The sequence below is a fragment of the Ambystoma mexicanum genome, chromosome 7q (genome assembly GCF_040938575.1).
Source record: "Ambystoma mexicanum isolate Mex_15411 chromosome 7q, UKY_AmexF1_1, whole genome shotgun sequence".
In the NCBI taxonomy this organism is placed as follows: Eukaryota; Metazoa; Chordata; class Amphibia; order Caudata; family Ambystomatidae; genus Ambystoma; species Ambystoma mexicanum.
In genome coordinates this window covers 145,904,380-145,925,786 of record NC_090941.1, presented here as the reverse complement: position 1 = coordinate 145,925,786, position 21,407 = coordinate 145,904,380, and the positions used below count along the sequence as shown (strand labels likewise).

Below are 21,407 nucleotides of genomic sequence, written 5' to 3'. Positions count from 1 at the left end.
GTTTTTTGTTTGTTCTCAATATTAAAGAGCCTATACATCAAAGTATTTTGTTCTACCAGGGAAATGAGGAAGCTGGTAGAAATCCCTACACACCATAATGATGTTCACCAGTGGTAGAATATCTGAAAACCCCCATGCATCCTGTAATAATTATTTTAGGGATGGAATGATCAACCCTTTTGTTATCCTATAGGGTAACAAAGAACATTATGGTGTGTAGGGATTTCTACCAGCTTTCTCATTTTAAAGGAAGTTCATATCCCACGGAAAGAACTACATAACTATGCACTTACATATCCGTAGCTCTCTATGGAATTTGTAGTTCTTTTATGGTAATGGTACGAAAATGCACAATAATCTGGGCAGTCCCTTGTATGCATACCTTTTGTATAGTCCTCTCACAAATCAAGTGAATATTCCAAGCGCCATATAGGTGCATGATGGCTGGCTTTTAAATTAATCAATACGGCTTGCGGTTGCATTTTTTTTTATTATAAAAAAATGAGAAATTCAAACCTTTCTGCACGCATCAAACAATTCAGATTTCCAGCATTGAATAGGAGTAGCATGCAGAGAAGATTTTACAATTTGTGCTGCTGCTGCTCTGTCCAGCCAGGAAATCGCATCAGAATGTAATTGACTGGCAAAGTGGTTATCTCCACCTGTTCTGCCCCATTTAGTGAATCATACAAAAGGAGGCCCTTACTGTACAACACAACTGTATTGATCTTGTGGTTTTGATATTCACTTATGTCTGTTTAGGTACTAATGCAACACGGTTGGTCGATGACAATTCAACTGATGAAGTTCAGGGATTTCTCTTTGACAAATTAAGGTGAGTTGGTTTTATTTGCTTTTAACATTTCTGGAACTGGGGATGTTTTCAGGTCATCGAAGAATTTAGAAATCTATTGCAAAGACGTATGGTTCATGTCTACGTTGAAGGCCCTTTCCCCAATTTCCTGGGTTTATTCTGTAGTGTATCTATGTTCAGTTGATCAAGTACTCAGAAACTTGTTTTGCTGTATGAATACCCTACCAGTCACAGGTTGAAATGGCAGCAGATCTACTTAACTGAGGCCCATACTATGGGTGCCATTAAGGAGCGCAAGGAACACCTAGTAAGTGCCACACTTTGAAGCAGTAATCCTGTGGCAGTTATATACTGCATTAACTTGATATTATTACTATGAATGTTTCGTATTTTTTTTGTTACTATCTGTGTATAGTGGAGGGCGATGGTGGGTGCATCAGCCATTGCACTTTAAGGAACAATACTACTTATTAGTAGTCTGCCCTTCCTCAGGGTAATGCAGCTCAAAACAAAATGTTCTTCAGTCTTTTTTAATTTGGGCTATTGGGTGTCGATTGTGACATCTTTAATAGCCCAAGCTATTGTATTCAAATATTGAATCGTGTACATAGGGAAAAGGGCGCATGAGAATCGCATTTGAGGAGGGACACAGTGTATTAAGTGGTGTTTGGTTATTGATCCCTCCCATTCCTTACCCCTAGCCATGCTAATCCCAACCATTCCTGCCCATCTCTAAACTCTGAACTCTTCCATGGAGGCAGCCATCTTGGATGGCTTTTTCTAAGGAAGCACGCTGGAAACAAGCCGAAACTACCGGCCATCTTTGAGTGCGAAAGATACCATGTATCTTCCAAATAAAATGATACATTGAAGCATGTAAGTGTAACATTTTCCTTTTTTGATTTGTTTTTATTGGCATTTTCTATAATAACCATTAATAAACCCTGACCTCCCATTCCCCCTTCCCCCATCTAGATGCATGGTAGATGTTGCGATGTTCATAGTCATTGAATGCCAAGAATCTTAGTGTTGAGGGTAGAATCTGATATTATAGTCATGTTGCTGAAAATGTAGCACCTCGCCAAGCCTTGTGCACATTTTGATTGATCCTACTGTCTAGAGTATGTGATCCGTTTAAGAGCAACAAAGCTCCAGACTTTGGAGAACCATTCACTAAGCAACAGTGGATCTTTAGATTTACATGATTGCACTATAACTAAAAGAGCTGCAAGTTGCAATATAACAAAAGTTTTACATTTCTGCTTAGGAACCAATCCAACATTCTTTTGCATATGTCTATCTCAACCCCATAACTAGTCAAGATTGGGCAGCCCCTCCATGAACACCCCCAAAATCCTAGTGAACTACATACTCCAGCATTGGTCTGAAATAGCCGATTTCATTTTATGTAAACAAACTGACGTATAGTGCCATTGAGTTAACAACTTATACCAAAATTCTATTAGAATGGGAAGCACTTTGGATAGATATCCCCAGATTTACCCGCTCGATCCAAATGTTTGCGATATCTTTTCTCCCAACGTTAGCTGCCAGCGTTATTTATAATGTGGTGAGATACTGTGGGTAGCTTCATATATGATTATGTGTAGGTATGAAATAAGAGCTTTATTCCCCGGATTAGAGAGAGTGAATTTTTTTAACATTGTTAACTCTGATTGCCCCTTGTTTATTTGGGGGCGGGACTGATATCCAGTGATGAATTTGAAAGTATTGGAAGCGTGCAGATTCAATCAACCCTCGTTCATATTTACATTTTATGAAAGGTTTAGGATCTTTACCTTGAAAGAGATGTCGTAATTTTGTGCAGCCTGCCTGCTTCTATTTACTAAACACCCATGGGTCAAGGGCCGCAGTGAACTGCGGATGAGAAAGCAATGGCGTGAAAGGTGAAGGAAACATCATGAATTGTTATTGCTTAACCGCTGTGTCCCAAACTTCTTCTTCTCCTAAGCTTGTAAACTTGTTCTTATGAATGTTGCGAGGGATCACGCTTACGGAGCCATTAAGTGTCTCTGAGCTTTGGACCTGTGATTGCACGTTCCATCTGGACTCACCGTTTTCCAGTATCTGTTCCCCACCAATCTTTCACTATACAAATTTGTGCTGCTTGGTAAAACTTTTGGAAATCTGGCAAAACCAGGATGCACCTGTTAGTAGGTCTCATTGAAACGCCCAAGGCCATACAGAGGGGCTTGTTTTTCTAGACCAAAGCAGACACTTCTCTATGTTCTTTTTTAAAGAAAGGAGCCGGTTGGCAGATTGTGGAAGTGCCTGAAGAAATAAAGTATTTCATGAAAGATAACCATTTTTATCAAGTGAATTCGACCTAACCAGCAAACCGTCAGTGGACCTCATTTTACTAATTGCCCTATAAATTCCTTCAGCAATACACCCAAAAGTTTAATTCCTTCTTGCACCCATCCAAATTGTGGAAGTAATCTCTAAGCGGTGCTGGTCGATGGGCGACTTGAGAGGTAAGTTGCCGGCTCTGATGTAAATTTGGATGGACGCAAGAAGGAATTAAACTTTTGGGTGTCACAATAACCCCTACAATTGCCGGGATGTATTCAGGAGGAAGTGAGATTCAGGAGGAAGTAAGATTCAGGATTTCAGATTTGTATGGTTTTTCTCTTACGTCCCATCCCCTTTCCTCCATACTGCATGGGCGTCCCTCGCAAGGGACGGGAAACAGAACCTTTTCACCAGAAAAATCATCTTCCCCCTCTAAATTTAGAGGCGTGGCCCTGGGAGCATGCACTGCCCTGACTCCACCCTCTGGCGCCACACCTCAGTCCCCTTTTCTGCGTCAACGGGAACAGGCCGAATTCACCAGTGCTCCTGGGTTTGTCTTCGGCCATGTAATTCCACGCGCAGATTCTTCAGCTATTTCTGCTTTTGTCTTTTTTCAATAGGTACTCAGTCCTCAGACGCCACATGTCCTCCCCAGCGCATGTCGACATCGACAGGGTTCAGCAGGTGCCCATCCTGCAACGGGCCCTTCCCAACTTCAGACCCCCACGCCCTCTGCCTACGGTGCCTTGGCCCAGACTACGGTTGGCAAGCCTGTTCGGCGTGCGGCTCGCTGTCCTCGAAAGCACTTAAGAACACACTAGCCAGGTGGAGGCAACTCTTTCAGCGGTCTCCTTCTGACTGAGGATCTCTCAAGAGTTTCGTGAAACATCGATCCAGGCCTGAGGTAGGGCCTATATTTTCATCCGCACCTCGCAAGGGAGACTCCTTCCCAGGAGGGACTCTCCTACGAGGGAGGGACCGGTCTGGTTCTTATACCAACACTCGCACCAAGGCTATCGCAGCTACCAGCCTTTGGGCTGAGGGGCCCTCGGATCCTCCCAGTGCCAAGGTTGAGGGGCCGCTAGGCTCCATTACCGGCTTTCGCCCGAGGGGCTCTGCCCTTGTACCGGCATCATGGCGAGGGGCTATGCCCTATTGCCGGCAGCACATCCGAGGGGGTGCCTGAACACAGCTCTAACTACGCCCGGGTCGAGGTGGATACACCGACCGGACACGGGCCAGAGGAGCGGGACAAGTTGCACGCCGCTCACATAAGAGACTTGGCAGAGGCTTGCACCAACAAGCCGAGCAACACGTCGCAGCCACATGCTAGGCAGCTCAACAAAATTGCCGACGTGCCAGAGAAGGATACCCGTTCGCCTCTGCAGGACTTCGGCAAAGAACGAGTATCGAGGTGAAACTGGCATCAACCAGGTACATGGCCTATGGCCTGCCCTTCTTATGCACAAGGCTGTTTTCCCTTACGTCCGTATGTTCAGGGTCGGCAGCGGCCTCACCTGCCTCTAGCTACCCCGTCAGTGCCCTCCTCCTCCTCCTCCTCCTCCTCCTCCTCTTCGGCCATCGAGGACCGGATCTTTGACCGGTTCCTCGGCCTCATGAAGTCTCCAGATATGGGGGCTATCATCAAGGGGCAGTCAGGGAAGTCCTTCCCGCTATGCTAGCGGCACCACAGATGCTGATGCCTCTTGCTCCGGCGCAGCCGCCTACTACGGCTCCTATGCCTACTCCACAGGCCGTTCCATGCCAGCCTCCTCCTCTTTCTCATCCTCCGGCGGCGGTCCCTGTGCCCCAGTCTCCGGCTCCGGATACTCCTCCTCCTCCACAGGATCCCCTAGACCCGCAGGATACTGATGAGGCGGAGGATCCTGGCACGCCATCATCAGCCAGGGCCTTCCACGAACATATCTCGGGCCTGGCAGAATACCTGGGCCTCCCCCAGCCCCAGGTAGAACAGCCGAAAGAGGGCATCCTCGCCGAAGTCCTCACAAGGCACCCATCTGCCAGAACGGGAATTCCACTACAGACCGTCGTGGTGTCCCTCGCCAAGAAGGGTTGGCTCGAACCCCACTCTGTCTAGCCAGTCAACCGCCGCCTGGACGCCAAGTACAGGCATATGGAGGGGGATACGCTCTTGCTCTCCTCCCATCCTCAGTCACATTCCTTGGTTATTGCTGCGGCATAACTGTACTCCAAGCCTCAGTCGACCTCGTCATCAGCTGTGCTGTTAGGCAAGGAGGAGAAAACCTTGGAGGCATACGGTAAGAAGCTGTATTCCAATGCTTCCCTGCACCTGCGACAGGTCAACAGACGCCATGCTGGCAGCCGCTAACCAGAGATTATGGCGACTTCCTCCAAGAACTCCCCACCCACAGCCAATCGCGTTTCAAGGCGGGGCTAGCCGAAGCCAAGCTCGTAGCTCAGTTTATCATGGAATCCACTCTGGCACACATTGATACGTCTGGAGGTCCCATCTGTATTGCCACGGACATGAGACGGATGGCCTGGCTCTGGGCAACCACTTTCATCCGGGATGTCCAGGAACGTATTCTAGACCTGCCCTTCGAGGGCAGTGACCTCTTTCACTCCAGCACAGACGAAGAGCTGGACAAGAAGAATAGCTCTGACTGTTAAGTCTTTATCCCTTCTGACAAAGACCACGCCCAAAGCGTACTCTCAATCTCAGCAACGTTGGGATAAGGGGCACTCCTCTGGAGGCTTCCAGGAACAGAGGTCTAGACAGCCGGAATGCTCGCTGACCCCTAGTCGGCGCAAGCATCAAAAAGGGGGGGGGGGGCAAGGGCTTTTTCCAGTCCCCCTCCTCTGCCTCTGAGGGTAAGAAGTCCTGACACACCCACTCGGGTCCACGTGTCGCCAGTGGCAGGAAGGTTTGCTCTTCACGCACACTTTTGGTGACAGAACTTTGCAGACACCTGGATCCTGTCAGTAATATCCTCGGGGTACCCTCTACCTATTCCTGCCTCTCCTCCCTCCTCTCCTCCTATTCCACAAGTTGGGACAGCAACTCTTTCAGCTGAGATTTGGTTGCTCGTCCTGATCCAGGCCGTGGAGGAAGTCCCAGCCTCCTAGCGAGGATCGGGTTTCTACTCCAGGATCTTCGCCATTCAGAAAAAGAACCAGGCGGTCCTGAGAGTTGTACAGGACCTTTCCACCCTCAACCTCTCCTTACCTCTTCAGAGGTTCAAGATGGTGACGCCAGCTTTTATTGCAGAGACATTATGCAGGGGAGACTGGATGTGCTCCCTGGATCTGAAGGACGCCTATCTGCACGTCACGATTTGACAACCCCATCATTCTTTCGTCCGGTTCAGGATCATGGGCTGCCATTTTCAGTACAAGGTCCTCCCTTTTGTATGGTGAAGCCCCCAGGGTCTTCACCAGACTCATGAATGCGGTGGCAGCCCTCAACCGGGCTCAGGGCCTCCATATATATAGCCCTACCTAAATGACTGGCTCGTCAGGGCTACATCTCAGGAAGCAGTTCACCACTTCTCCCATACACTGATGAACATGCTACACGAACAGGGCTTCTCACTCAATCTCTAGAAGTCACAACTGCAACCCACGCAGTCGTTGACATTCCTGGGCCTCATCTGGGACACGCGCTCCAAGAGGTTCTTCCCCTCGGAGGACAAGATCGCGGCCATCACGAGGGCCACGTCCCACTTCCTCAGCTGAGGTGCTACTTTGGCTTGGTGGTACCAGCATCTACTGGGCCTTTTTGCAGCAGTACTTTTGGCCGTCACCCACACAAGACTCATGATGTGGAGGATCCAACTCCACTTCGCAGCGTCGTTGTTGGGGAGAATTCTCTGTAAGGCTAATTTCCCAAACCTAGTGAGTCCCCCAGCAGCTTTGCTGGATTTTTGGGGTTTATTTTTTTCTCTCCTGCTAAGAGTGAGATTCTTTTGCTCCCACTCTTAGACATGATTTGAGGTGTTCTTTTAACTTTCCATGGCCCTCATTACGACCCTGGCGGAAAGTGACTGACCTGACCGCCATAGCGTAAATAGCGTTTCCGCCATTGCACGACGGAGTAAAGTGCGGCTAATTCCAACCCATCGGGCACGAGCACTACGCCATGGCGGAAGTGCAAAGTCCGCGATGGCGGAAATGTCCCCAAAACGCCCCTCACCGCCGTCGTACGGCGCCCTAGGTGCAATTCCGCCACCCATCTTAGCGGTCACCGTAATGAGCGGCAATCGGAAAGTACGGTGACCGTAAATATACGGAAACGGAAGTAAAAACATGGTCCCGGAACGGGAAACAGCACGCCGTACACCTATAAAATCAGAATTCCCACACAACCATAAAAAATACTACCCTGAGACACATCCCAACCCGTCATCCACCCTAGTGAAAGCAATAAAAATGGGAAAAGTAGCGAAAAAAGCGTGCGACCGCAAGCGGCAGGTCCACTTCTCCCGTGAGGAACTCACCGTGCTCACAGAGACCCTCCAGGAGAATGCTGCCGTCGTCTTCTCGACGCAAATGACCAGGACGGCACTTGCGAACAAGAAGGCCATATGGGCCCTGGTGGCACAGCGGGTAAGTGCGATGGGGACCGCACCCCGCAACCCACAGCAATGCAGAAAGCGATGGGACGACTTGCGGATACGCGTACGGAGCATACTATCCGCCAACCGTAACATTGCCACAGCTACCGGGGGAGGATCGGAATCACCCCTCAAGTTGACCCCCTGGGAAGAAATCTGTGCCTCCACCATTGGAATGGAGAGTATAGAGGGAGTCGGAGGGATGGAGAAAGGAGTGCAGACATCCGAAGAATCAGGTAGGTGGCCCAAATAAAACAATGCTAAATCCACAATGTCCAATCATGTGAAGTACCATGTGTCCACATAGTGCAACAGTAACACATGTCCAGGAGAACGTCCACATACATTGGCCTGATAGCGCACTTTAAAAGTCACATTAAATACATAAATAATTAAAAATCCTAAAAACACCCTCTACACGTGCAGCAGGCACACCCTAACTGCAGGCTGCAAAACAACTGCATCCTCAATCCACACAAAAATGAAACCACCTCCAAGGCCCTGACCCAAATCACCCTCAGGTACCACCCCAATGCATGTGATACATTGCCATTCCAATTTCCACAGACCCATTAATAACGCTCGCCCTCCTTTACTCCACCACAGGGTCCGATTCAAACGACGAGCTCCAGGACACCCCTACCAGCACACCTGCAAAGAGGGCCAAGACCAACGGCCAAAGACCCTCCACCTCAGCTGCACGGATCAAGACACGGCAGCAGCACAAATCAAGTGGCAGCACACAGGAGGGAACTTCAACAGGCACCCCAGCAGCCAGCATGCCCACAACAGCACCACCACAGGTCCCCCCAATGGATGCCACAGAAGGCACTGCTTCTGGTGGCAGCAGCACCATAGGTGACACTGCATTAATGGCAGCATGCTCCGACACAGAAAACGGGGATGTCGATGTAGGATCCATCCATGACCTGTCTCAATCCCCCTGTTTGTTTCATCCCGTACACCATGAGGATACCACGCAGGGGCACCCACAAGACGACGACTGGCCATCCCCCACAAGCCCTGTGGCAAGGCAACATGAGGTGACCAGCCCCTCTGTGACACCACCGCAAATGGCCATGGCACAGCAGAGGCAACAGTCCCTCGACCAGGTGATCGTGCAACAGCAGCAACTGGCCACGCTCCTCAAGGACCATGCTGATGAATGTGGGGGTACTAAGGCAGCCATAGAAACATCAACTGAGACACTTAGGGCACAAATGGAGAGAAGCACCGAGAGCCTGAGAGTACAAATGGAGAGAAGCACCGAGAGCCTGAGGGGGGAACTGCATGCGACATCCAAAGACGTATGTGCTGAACTTGCCGCTGTGCGCCGTGTGCTCACTGAGCTCTCACAAACCCTTAGGGACATGCATGGACGTGAGCAGGCAGAGACATCATCCGTTGCAAGTTCCGTCCAGGGCAGCCCCCAACGTAGATCTGGGAGGAACCTGCGCTCCACAGGCAGGGGTGCCCCTGATACCCGGAGAGGGGGCTTGCAATAGCGTCTGCCCACTGACAATGAGCATCTTTGGACACTGGTGTTCGGGGGGGAGGTAGGAGGGTGGAGGGGGTGTGTTGGGCTCACTTGGGTGGCGGGTCGATGGGGTGTGTAACATAATTTCACATATGCTATAAACATTGCACAATCATCCAATGAGATTTGTGGACATTGATCTTTGTGTACGAGGCCTTTATAGGCGTACAGTCCATATTGTGCATGTTCCAGACACACACAGTGCCACAAGTCCCGTGTCCATGTATCAGCCACCAGGCGTGAGTGCTAGAAGCATGAATCAATGAGAATCTGACGAATGTCACGGCCCTCCTGTGCCTCGCGGACTCCTTGAGGTGCTGCCACATCCCCACCCTCATCATGACCATCTTCAGGTGCTTGCAGTTCTGCGTCAGGGGGCATGGGCACATTTCTACGTACGCACATGTTGTGTAGCATGACACATGCCATGACCATCTTTGCAACCTTCTCATGGCGGTACAGGAGTGCCCCGCCAGACCTGCTGAGGCAGCGGAAACGAGTCTTCAGTAGGCCGAATGCCTGTTCTATGACTACACGGGTACGTGAGTGGGCATGGTTGTAGTCCTCCTCATGCTGGTTCTGTGGGTTCCGGAGTGGTGTAAGGAGCCATCTCTTCAGTGGATACCCGGCATCACCTGTACGTGGACAATAAAGGATGTTTGTGGAATGACATTGCTACGTACGCACCCCCCCCCTTCCTGCCAGGTCATTGCCGCATCACATACCCCACATTATCATGCATGAAATGAGACTCACCGAGTAGCCAGGATCTGTTCCCTGCGTGTCGCTCCATGTAGCGTGGTATTGTAGAGTTCCTCAAGACCATAGAATCATGGGTTGATCCAGGAAATCGGGCACAACAATGTGTAATGATCCTGTTGGAGTCACACACCATTTGTACATTAAGAGAATGAAATTGTTTTCGGTTGCGGTACTGGGCCTCCATGGCATGTGGGACGACCAATTCCACATGGGTGCAGTCGATGGCACCAATGCAACCCGGTATGCCGCCAAGTGCATGGAATCCCACTTTTGTGTTCGTAATTTCCTGCTCCGAGCGTGGTAGAGAGATGTAGTCGTCTGCGTGCTTCAGGAGGGCATCGAGCACTTGCAATAGTGTCCGTGAGAACACTGGCTGTGAAATGCCATGCAACTGTCCGACTGTGTGCTGGTAGGTGCCTGTGGCCAGGAAGTGGAGTACAGACACCACCTTCAGTAGGGGTGGGATGGCGGTTGGGCTATCTATCATGCTGACAAGGTCAGCCTGTGTCATGTCCACAATGGCGGTTATGGTGTCCCGGTCCAAACGGTAGAGGGTGTGGATCTGCTCATCAGTGAGGTTGAACGGATGAGCTCGGAGGCGTGGGATTGCGGGCTGCCTGCGTGGTGGTAGTGGCTGTGCTGGTGGGCCTTGCTGGCCCTGCCTTGCCCTCCTCCTCCTTCTGCGTCTCCTCTGTGCGGCCGGTTGTTGTAGTAGTTGGTGTTCGTCTTCTTCTTGAAGTTGGAGTACTTGCAGTGCTATCAGGTCCCCCAGGGCCAACATCACTAGTCCTGCCGGTAGCATTTTGGAGTGGGTGTGGTTGTGGGAGGGGGTTGGGTGTGCAATTTATGTGTTTTCAGGCTGTATAGCCTCCACCTGTGGTGATTCATTCCACCTGTGCAAGCTGCAATCCCCTTTGGGCGAGCACGTCCCGCACACAACGCTGCAATTCGACGCATGGCGTCTTGCTATTACAATCATGTATTTGATCCCGATGGCAGTGAAATATTGGTTCATATGTTCATTCTGCTATGGTCCCATTGTTTCACATACTATCTTTGCAGTCGCGAACAAACTTGTGAAGGGTCAGTGGAATGTAGTACTCGATTAACGGTGGACCCTCATGCAGCACTGTACCGAGGTTCACCGACGGGCGGGGCGTCCCATTTGTGAGTGAAGCCAGTTGCCATTTTCACACACTGCCGCACTACATGGATGAATTTGTGATTTCAAGCGGTCACAGATGCTTTTTCGACGTGATATTGCAAATGAGGAATTCGAAGGACGGCGCTTTCGGTTTTCAGCTAGCGGCGAGGAGACGCCCACAGGTCTGACTGCAAATATAACGTTCTATTGTTTAATGTCCTTGGGACAGGGGCCATGGCGTGAATGCAATGATTGATATGAATAGTATGGGATGCGCAATAGCGTAGTGGACGATAAGGCAGGACGTTCCCAAATACATGTTACTTCACAACACTGGAATTCCGGCCTGGAGCACAGTGGATTTTGCAGACTGCATTACGCACAGACTCAATGGAAATTTCACATGTTATGTGAGTAAATAATCGGGCGTTTTCATTCCGGGATGAGGGAATGATGTATGGATGCATGGACAGATGATTTAATGGAGAGTTTGCCATGTACAGGGCTTTTTGGAATCTATCCACCTCCCCTGCGCTATGTGATGCAGAGCTGCCATAGTGGGACCATCGTCTATCTGCCCTTGTTGAACCCTCCCTGTCTCGACGCGCCTTCAAACACTTGTGTCTATGCACGTTACTAATCCCATCTAATGGATTCTGTTTTGACAGACGCATGCACACAAACACTCGTTTGTAATAGTGTTTTCACCTCGATTTTTATAGTTATGATTCGCAAGTGATTTTGGGTGGGAATAATCCATTTGAGTGGGCTAGCATGCATATGGCTGTGGATTTAGTGTGATCATTGAAGTGAGTAATTCAAATGAAGTTCTGATGCCCATACTATTCTTTTTCATTTCATTTGGGTGACAGGTATCTCCTCCCCTTTTGCCGCTGCCATCTGTATGCCACTCCTGCAGATGGCTTTTACTCCCGACACCTGCTGCTTCGTGTTAATCAGTGGAGCACCATTACGATCTTATGGGACGATCGCCAATGGGCCACATGCCCTTACGCAGTAGTAGTGGCTAGGAGCAACATATCGACCTTTCAGCTGGACTAGTGCCTACCTAATGGGACGGCCCTGCGGTTCTAGGCGCTTCCATGTTGCCTTTTTGAACGTGAATGTAGCCCCTGTGTACCATGAAGGAACAGGGCGTCACACAAGAAGAAGCTGGTCATTTATTGCGGATGCAGCCCACAATAATGAAATATATTTTGGAGTACATGACCTAATGGCTGTATGGGCTTGGTGATTTTGTTGTGCATTAAATTTCTATTCTGATATTAACCGTGTAGCGTTCTTCTTTGCAAGTAATGTAGCATATTCCTATTTGTGGAGCGATGTATTGTGAGAAGATCTGCATTGGGTTCCGGCTTCTGAGTATAGTTGCGTGGTACTGTACTGGGCGCGTTTGCCTACGAAGCCCAGTGTGGTCAGGGATAGGGGCTACCATTATGACTGTTTTAATGATGTCATGCTCAGGGGCAGGGGATTAGCTTTTGTGTAACAGATGCCGGTCAGCCAGGTGGATTGGTGGAATGATGTGATTATCAGAATATGGCTGGTCACAGGTGCCTGTGTTTGCGTGCGTTTCTTGGAGGGAGACTGAGGTCATGTCCATTGGAATAGCTTCTGTATTCGTGCCATCTGTGCCCTGCAGCTCCCATTGGCCCCTCTTGAGATGAGCCTGGCTGCTCAGTCACTCTGCCAACTTGTGTGGTACATGCTTATGCTGATGGTTGGTTTGTTTACTGGCAGGAGTACAGGGCTGGTGCAGTCTCACTCAGGATACTGCTTTGAATGTTGCCTTACACTGGTGTCAGTCGATGGGGGGGCCTGTTTTTGTTTGTCTCATATTTCAGTTCATGTTGCTGGACTTGAACCTTCACATGCCTGTGCTGCATCAGTGCGGCAATGGTGCCATGGCAAATATGGATGGCCACTCACAAGGCACTTGGAGCCCCTAGATTCATTTGTTCGTTGGCATGCATGGGTGACTTGTACATTTCACTGGTTGCATTGTGTGACTTCATTGCACCTACGAGGAGTTGTGCAATGTGGCCAGGGAGTGGTGTACAGGCACTCAGTAGGGCCTTTTACGGTTGGTTCGCGATGCCGTACTTCTCACCATGGCGGAATGGTACTTTCCGCCATGCTTGATGGCGTTAGGTACATGTCCGCTAGGGTCAGAATTCGCGTACCGTTGCGCCATGGTGGTAATTACGGTTTGGCATGGCGCGCGTACTTGGTGCAGTTAGCGTTGGCGTTCACTACGGTGTCGCTAATGGCATCGTACTTTACGGTGACGGGTCATAATCGCACCGAGCGCTATTCGATGGCGGTATTGCATTTCCGCCATCATTTTTCGATTTCCGCCAGGGTCGTAATGAGGGCCCATGTGTTTTATGGGCTATGGGGTCTTTTACTCCATAGGGTCTTGTGTGTTTTTTTTTATGTGGGTTGCACAGCACCCTCCGTGCCGTAACCCAGGGGTGTCGTAGCGACCCCCCAACATAGACTCCATACCCTGGGACTGACTACTGTCTCCCAGGGCATGTAAAGTCACCATTGGCTTTGCTAGTCCCAAATTATAAACAGAAACCAGTACAAACCATCATATTGTGGACGTACTGGTCGGGGCAATTCGATTGCCCCGGGGTCTGTTGTTCGAGGGGGCACGTCTCCGTCCCCCCTGATCGAGTTTTGGCTGGTGGCAGTGGATACTACTTTTTATATTCGACCGCGAATATATCTCTATGGGATTTTCCCATTGTTCGAGGCTACCAACTTTAATTATTTAATTCTTATAGCCTCGAACATACCGCCGGTTTATTTATTTAATATTAATTCACCGGTTGGTATTTTTTGCCAGAACTCGATTCTAAAATGGCGTTTGTGTTCTCTTCTGCGACTCCAACCCAAGTCGAGCTCTTTGTTCCACTTTTTGGCAGGCTTCTCCACAGAAGCCTCCAAAAGTGGTGCCACTCTGTCTGGGTACCACCGGGGGTGTTGGAGGGGGTTTAGGCACCCTGGACTGAGTTACCTTGGTAACTCAAGTCGCACTCTTGTGTGATTGGCCCAAGTGCGGCTCACCACTTAGCATGTTTGATTGACAGCTAGGCTGAGTGAATGGGGGTGTGCTGCATAAAAGCAGGGCTTTGGGGACTGGAACTTCAGAAGTCACCACAGGACCTAAGAATCCAAGGAGGGAGAAGCTGAGCCGACCTGCAACGACACCACCAGTGGAGCCCTGCTGAACAGTCTCACCACTTTTCCCGACGACAAAGGAGATCTCCAGTCCAGAGAGTCTTCTTCCTTTGACTGGTGGGGATAACCAGTTTTGCCTTCTTTCCACCTTCCTGGAGCATCTCGTGGCCGCCTTGCCCGTGCCAAGCACCCTGGCAACCGGAATACCACGGTTTACCACTACCGCAAAGAGAAGGGTAGTACCTTTTAACCGGAGAACTCCGCGGCTGGTTTCTTCCCTGGCAGTGCAACGACCTTCATCTTTCCCCCACGGAGAGTCCTCTTCTTCCTCTGGACGAAAGACCAACTTGCATCTGCTGCCAGGAACAACTGCCCCCGCTGGAGCTTCCTTCACACTTAAGGTACTGTGTCCCGCCTGGCTTTCCTTGCGACAGATCGTTCGGGGTGACAGTAAAGCCTCGACTTTCTAACCTGGGCTGGCCTGGGACAACCTAGCTAACTTTGCCTGAATTTAATTTCATTCTTTTTGTACGAACTATCTACAAGACTCTTTGGGCATAACCCCACTATGTGAACCTGGACCCCTTCTGTGTGCTCTCTCCAAGAGTGGGTCCTGCAATTGACTTCCTTGCTCTCCAGTAGAACTCTACCTATCCTGCCTTACTGTGGTTCTTTGTAAAAGTATTGAAACTTGTGTGCTTCCTTAACTCTGCCTTTTTCCTCCCTTTCTTTACAGCTTGTTAGTGTCATTTTATGTTAAGCGCTCACCTCTGTCTGAAAATAAGTGGTGTTTCTCACTAAAACTTGTCTAATAAGTGAATAGGGTTGTATATATATGATAGTGACTGTGTGCTGAATTTACTCACCTCGTTTTTGCTACTGTAAATTACAAATGTGATTTTAAATAAATAATTATATACTTTTACACCAAAGCTCTGGTCAGTGTTTGTTCTGCACAGGTTTCTGCCTAACAGTCGTGGAACCAGGAGAGGGGCTCTCAGGCCGAGATTATCAAGATCCCCATATCTCTCCACCCGGACCTCACATGGTGGTCCAGGGACTGCAACCTGTGGACGGGCAAGCCCTTCAGGCCCCCCGTCCCACAGGTGATTATTACCACAGACTCCTCCCTAGAGGGCTGGTGTGCCACCATAGAGGACCTCTCGGTCCACGGCACGTGGACCCGTCAAGAACAAGAATATCACATCAATTGGCTGGAACTGAAAGCCATCTGGTTAGCGCTCAGAGCCTTCCTCCCACGTCTCAAGGGAAGGTTTGTCCTCATCCAGACAGACAACTAGACCAGTATGTACTACATCAACAAGCAAGGGGGGACCAGGTCCCTTCCCTGTGCAGACTGGCGATCAACATGTGGGAATGGGCCTTGGAGAACGAGATTTTCCTCACAGCAGTCCACCTTCTGAGGGATTCCAACCTGGAAGCGGACAGGCTCAGCAGGTTGGTAGCGGACAACAACGAACGCAGCTGAACAACCTTGTTGCACAGGAGATCTTCCACAGATGGGGCCTCCCCCAGGTGGACCTCTTTGCCACCAGGCACAACAAGAAGTGCTTCCAGTTCGCCTCCTGGCAGGGGCAGGGCCTATGCTCCCTGGGCGACGCCTTATGGATCCAGCGGAACGGCATGTCAGCATACGCCTTCCCGCCCACTCCACTGATTCACAGAGTGCTTTGCAAGTTCAAGGAGTCTCACCAGCTCAACAACATTCTGATAGCTCCGTGGTGGCCAGCCAGGCCATGGTTCTCGGAGCTGCTCAGCCTCTTGGAGGTCCCTCCAATCCACCTACCGACGGGCCCAGCACATCTTCTGACACAGCAGGGGCAAGGTTGTCCACCCCGGCCCTCAGAAGCTAGCCCTCAGTGTGGTTCCTGAGCAGGTGATGCTCAGCCACCTCACCCTATCCCAAACCAATCTGGAAATCGTACACGGGGCTAGGAGCAAGGCTACCAGAGCCCAGTATAAAAGTAAATGGACCAGGTTCTGCCACTGGGCACACTCCAAGGATATCGACCCGCTGGCTTGTTCATTGGACGACGTGCTGTCATTCTCATCGCACCTCGCCAACTCTGGCGTGCAGGTGAACACCTGCCGCACATACCTCTCAGCCATTGGGGCCTACAGGAATACGGAGGAAGGGGTCTTCTACTCCAACCCGATCGTCAGGAGACATTTGGCCAGACTCGCTAGACTCTACCCGCCCATCAGGAAGCCACACCCCGTGTGGGATTTGAACCTAGTCTTGGGCGCCCTCGCGCACAAGCCATTTGAGCCTATGGCATCCGTGGACATTAGGCTGGTCACCATCAAGACGGCCCTGCTAGTCGGCTTCACCTCAGCGCGCAGGGTCAGCGAGATCCAGGCCCTCGTCGCCTCAGAGCCGTACACTACCTTTCACAAGGATAAGGTGGACCTGCGGACCCATCCGGCATTTCTACCTAAAGTGCCATCAGCCTTTCACTTAAACGAGGAGATCGTCCTTCCTACATTCTCTGCGGACCCGAAGTACGAGCCTCTGAGAGTTCTGCACTGCCTAGATGTCAGGCGTGCCCTGAAATTCTACCTGGATAGGACCAAGGGCTTCCGCAAGTCAGATGCCCTATTCATCACTTTTGGTGGCGCCAGGCCATTAGGCCTCCAAGGCCTCCATTTCCCGCTGGATGGTCTCGGCCATCAAGGAAGTGTACGAGGGCCAGCATAGACCCCTTCCGGCGAACATGCATGCCCATGCAGTCAGGGCCAAGGCAACGGCCATCGCCTTTCAGCGCCATGTACCCTGGCTGGTCATAAGCAGGGCGGCAACATGGGCCACTCCATCGGCTTCCTGCAAGCATTACTGTTTGGATGCCGGCTCCAGGTCAGATGCGGCTTTCGGATAGGCGGTTCTCCGGAATCTGTTTGCATAAGGAGGGTCTCCTCTACACACTGGGGCTACATTCAGTTGTAATCGCCCATGCAGTATGGAGGAAAGGGGACGGGACGTAAGAGTAATTATAAGTTACTCAATGTAGTGACTAACATACTCTTAGTCCATAGTCCCCTTTCCTCCATACGTCCCACCATCCTCCCCCCTAATAATCTGGTGTCATTAGGCAATGGTAAATCTATTGTCAACGTGTCTTTGGGGACTGAGGTGTGGCACCGGAGGGCGGAGCCAGGGCAGCACATGCTCCCAGGGCCACGCCTCCTTGCGGCTCTAAATTTAGAGGGGAAGAAGATTTTTCTGGTGAAAAAGGTTCGGTCTCCTGTCCCTCGTGAGGGACGCCCATGCACTATGCAGGAAAGGGGACTATGGACTAAGAGTACATTAGTCACTACGGTGAGTAACTTAACATTTTTTCAAACCTGCTGCTGAGCCATAACCCCCGATAAACACCTTGCAAGCAGTGCAACGCAAGTTAGGATCGGATGCTGCAAAAAACATGTCTGTATATGCCACAATTTTATGTGAAACCCCTCCAAAATTAATCCCTTGAATGGGCTCTGGCTGCCTGACCCTGGTGAGGAACGGTTCAAGACACATCTCGTTTAACAATGGTGACAAGGGGGGGCGTGGCCTGGGGCTCCGACAATTTGGATGTTCCTTTAAGAGCCCACCGTGACAGGCCCGCTGCGGCGCTAATTACATATACCTTGACAGCGAGACAAACCCCCAAATTCCACCTGGGGGTGTCTGAACCCCTGCTACCCACGGTGACCTCAACCCCAGAGATGCTCTAGTCTTAGAAGTCGGCCTCCGGAGCCCCGAGAGCAGCAGCCCCTCTGCCGCCTGCATCTAAAATGGCAGGCGGAGCACGAGAGCCTGGCGTGTGGGCAAGGCAGTCCTCGGTGAACATCTGACCAGCTTTAGGGGCAGGTCGAACCTCGGCTACGGACCTGGCGGTCCCCACCAGCCCCCACATGTGGGCTTGACAGTGCTGCACCTTCCTGAGGCCCTCCGATCCTGACGCGGCACCCGCACTCGCTCCGGTGCCTGCCAGCAGCCCCACCCCCGCTCCAAGAGGACTCCTGAATGTGCGTGCTTGCGCTGGCCCCACGGGCATATGACAACGCTTGTGGAGAGGAATCCCTCTGTCCTCGGCGGCCCCCTGGATGCCTGGATGCCTGGAGGCTCATTCCCGGGTCCATGCTGTGCAGAATTCTGAGGCGGGCACTGTGCCCTTACAGCAGGCTACGACCTGAGGGACTAGACCTCCCGAACCGTTTGCCTCGGATCTCCTAAGAAGAACCCCTTAGCATGGCAGGTGTGCCCCCCCCAATACCACCCCGGAACCCCTCTACTGCAAAGTAGAGGGGGTTGCAACTGGCGCCACCGCCAGCAAAAAAATGTACCCCATGGGGGGCCCTACTCCTCAGCCAGGAACCATACCCTGCCCAGCAAATGCCGGACTTGGCTGGCCCTGCCTGGTTACCCCTGCTGGGAGCTGGGACTTTTCAGTAGCAGCCCTGCCCCTCTTTTGGCAGCTCTTCCTCTCCTGGGGCGTCCCGGCCCACTCTGCCAGTCCTCACTGCCACTGCTGAGCGGTGGGATCCTCGGCGCACGGACCACCCCGCCCTGGCAAGGATTGGCCGCGGGGGAGGCAGCAATATCCTCCACGCATAGAGCGAAGCCAACAAGATCAAGGGGCCCATATCCTCCTGCCTAGATTAAGCCGTGGGCAGCCTTTTCCGGGCACCCAAGCTGAACACTGAGAGTCACCAGTAGCCCCCCTGGCTCTTCCCACTCTGCAGCCCACTCCTCCTGGGGCGCCCCGGCCCACTTTGTTCCCTCTCTCATCGTCACAACATAACCACAGGAATCTGCGTTCCAAAGCAGGCGACCACAACCCATGGAACCGGTGAGACTGCCAAACATCAGCGGCAGTCCCGCTCTGCCCGCCTCAACACCCCCCGCCCACGCTTCGGAGGGTCCTCGAGTCCACCTACGGATCCAGACCTATAACGATGTCGAAGAAATCGAAGGCGGGCAAGAACTCCGACATCGTAGCCATGTTCTCGACATCGGAAAAAGGGAAGAAGCCCGACCCCCTGAAAGCCACCCCACCGAAACCTCAAGAAGACCGAGGCTCCCTAGCTACTAAAGGGGACATACTGGCCTTCATGGCTGACATTAAATCCGAAATCAGATCCTGCATGACGGAGCTTACCACCAAGCTAGAACATACGGATCAAAGGGTGAACGAGATGGAACAAAGGCTGGAGGAGATCGACGACCTCTCTCAGGACCACGCAGTCGCGCTGGGGGAAATCCAAGGCTGTTTACAATCCCTACAGGACAAGTACGAAAATCCTTGAGTTCAAGCAAGAGGACTTGGAAAACAGAGCCAGGCGTAACAACCTCCGAATCCGTGGGGGTTCCATCCTCTGTGCCAGATAAAGACCTAGCTCAATACGTGGGGGACTTCTTCCAAGCTCTGCTTCCACACCTCGATAAATCACAACTCCTCTTGGACCGGACCCATAGATTGCGCCCACGATGAGGGATGGACTCGGATCTTCCTCCAGATGTGATAACAAGGGTATACTTCTTTACCACAAAGGAGGCAATCTCAGCCATCAGCCGTACCCGAGACAAACTCCCTTTTCAGGGGTCACCCCTCCAAATATACCAAGACCTCTCCCTACTCACCCTCCAGAAGAGGAGGGCCATCCGGCCCTTGGCGCTCTTCCATCAGGAGCAGCAGTTTCGGTACAGATGGCTGTTCCCAACTGCTCTACAATTCTCATACAACGGCACGCTACGCAAAATCAGCCATCTTGAATACGCCAGCAAGATCATGCGACCCTCCGCACCTGCAGAGGACACTTCACCAAGATCGGAGGACCCGGTGGGCCGGGAACTGGAGGCTCTCCAAAAGCCTAGACGTTCTTCTTGGTCCAAAGCCCTGCGATACAGCAGGAGAAAATAGAGCACAAATAGAATCTCGCTGGAGGGTTGCCTCCCCACTGTTGGCCAGGGGGATGGCCACATTCACAAAATTGGCCCCTCCACCAGTTAAAGTTATGCCCCCCCCCCGTTGGGGGCACGTGTTAAAACCCCAAGAGCAAGGTGACTTGGGACTTACATTCCTCCGGGGTGCTGGCTAATCAACTCCCCGGCCCTACCACCCGAACATAACAGCAGGGGCGGATAAAGCACAAGGACACCAGTCCCTAAAGTTCCTTATGCTGAACGTTCATGGATTGAACTCTCCCGCTAAATGGAAATCGATCCTGAAAAAGCTCCAGGACGAGGACGCAGCAGTAGCTCTGATACAGCAGACTCACTTACTTCCTGAAGACTGGGGACCGCTCCGCTCTAGGTGGTTCCCACTACAGTTCTTTGCTTCAGGGAACTCCAAGAAAAGCGGCACAGCAATTCTTTTCAGGAAGGGCCTGAACCCTCAAATCCTGGATACCAAGTCATGCCCTTAAGGCCGATTCATGGCGGTCATGTGTCAATTGCTGGGAGATGTTTACTCCTTTGCTTCAATATACGCCCCCAACACTGGACAAGCGGCTTTCTACGACATGGTGGGCGCCCCCTTATCTCCCTTCATAGAAGGCCAAATTATAATCGGGGGAGACTTCAACGGAGTGCCCGACCCCACGAGGGACAGATCACACCTCCCTACTCCCGGAGACTTCCCTCAAGCCTCCTATGCCTGTTTAGAACACTCGAAGTGGTGGACTCATGGCGGATTCTCCATCCCTCTGAAAAAGATTACTCCTTCTACTCCTATGTACGTCGGACCTTCTCGAGGATAGACCTCCTCTTCACCTCTGCTCAGGTACTCACCTTCACCGTGGAGGTATCCATCGGCTCCCGGATCCTGTCAGACCACGCCCCAGTAACCATGGAAATCCGAGCACACATTCCAAAGCCTAATCCCCTCCCCCCCCCCCCCAGATGGGCACTATATGACCCAATGCTTAACGAAATGCCGCACAGGGACACGATCGCAAAAGCAATCATAAACTTTCTTAAGGAGAACCCGGTGGAAGACACCTCCCCCGCGAACACCTGGGACTCCT

General features: G+C 51.4%; 1 protein-coding gene across 2 annotated transcripts in view; it reads left to right on the top strand.

The window, feature by feature from the left end:
* Nucleotides 1–21,407, top strand: part of UGGT2 (UDP-glucose glycoprotein glucosyltransferase 2) — a 1,923,861-nt gene that overhangs the window by 150,203 nt on the left and 1,752,251 nt on the right. For both annotated transcript variants that reach the window (XM_069639785.1, XM_069639786.1), the window contains one exon: nucleotides 763–835. In XM_069639785.1, coding sequence (XP_069495886.1) covers nucleotides 763–835 — 73 coding nt within the window. The remainder of the gene's footprint in view (nucleotides 1–762; nucleotides 836–21,407) is intronic.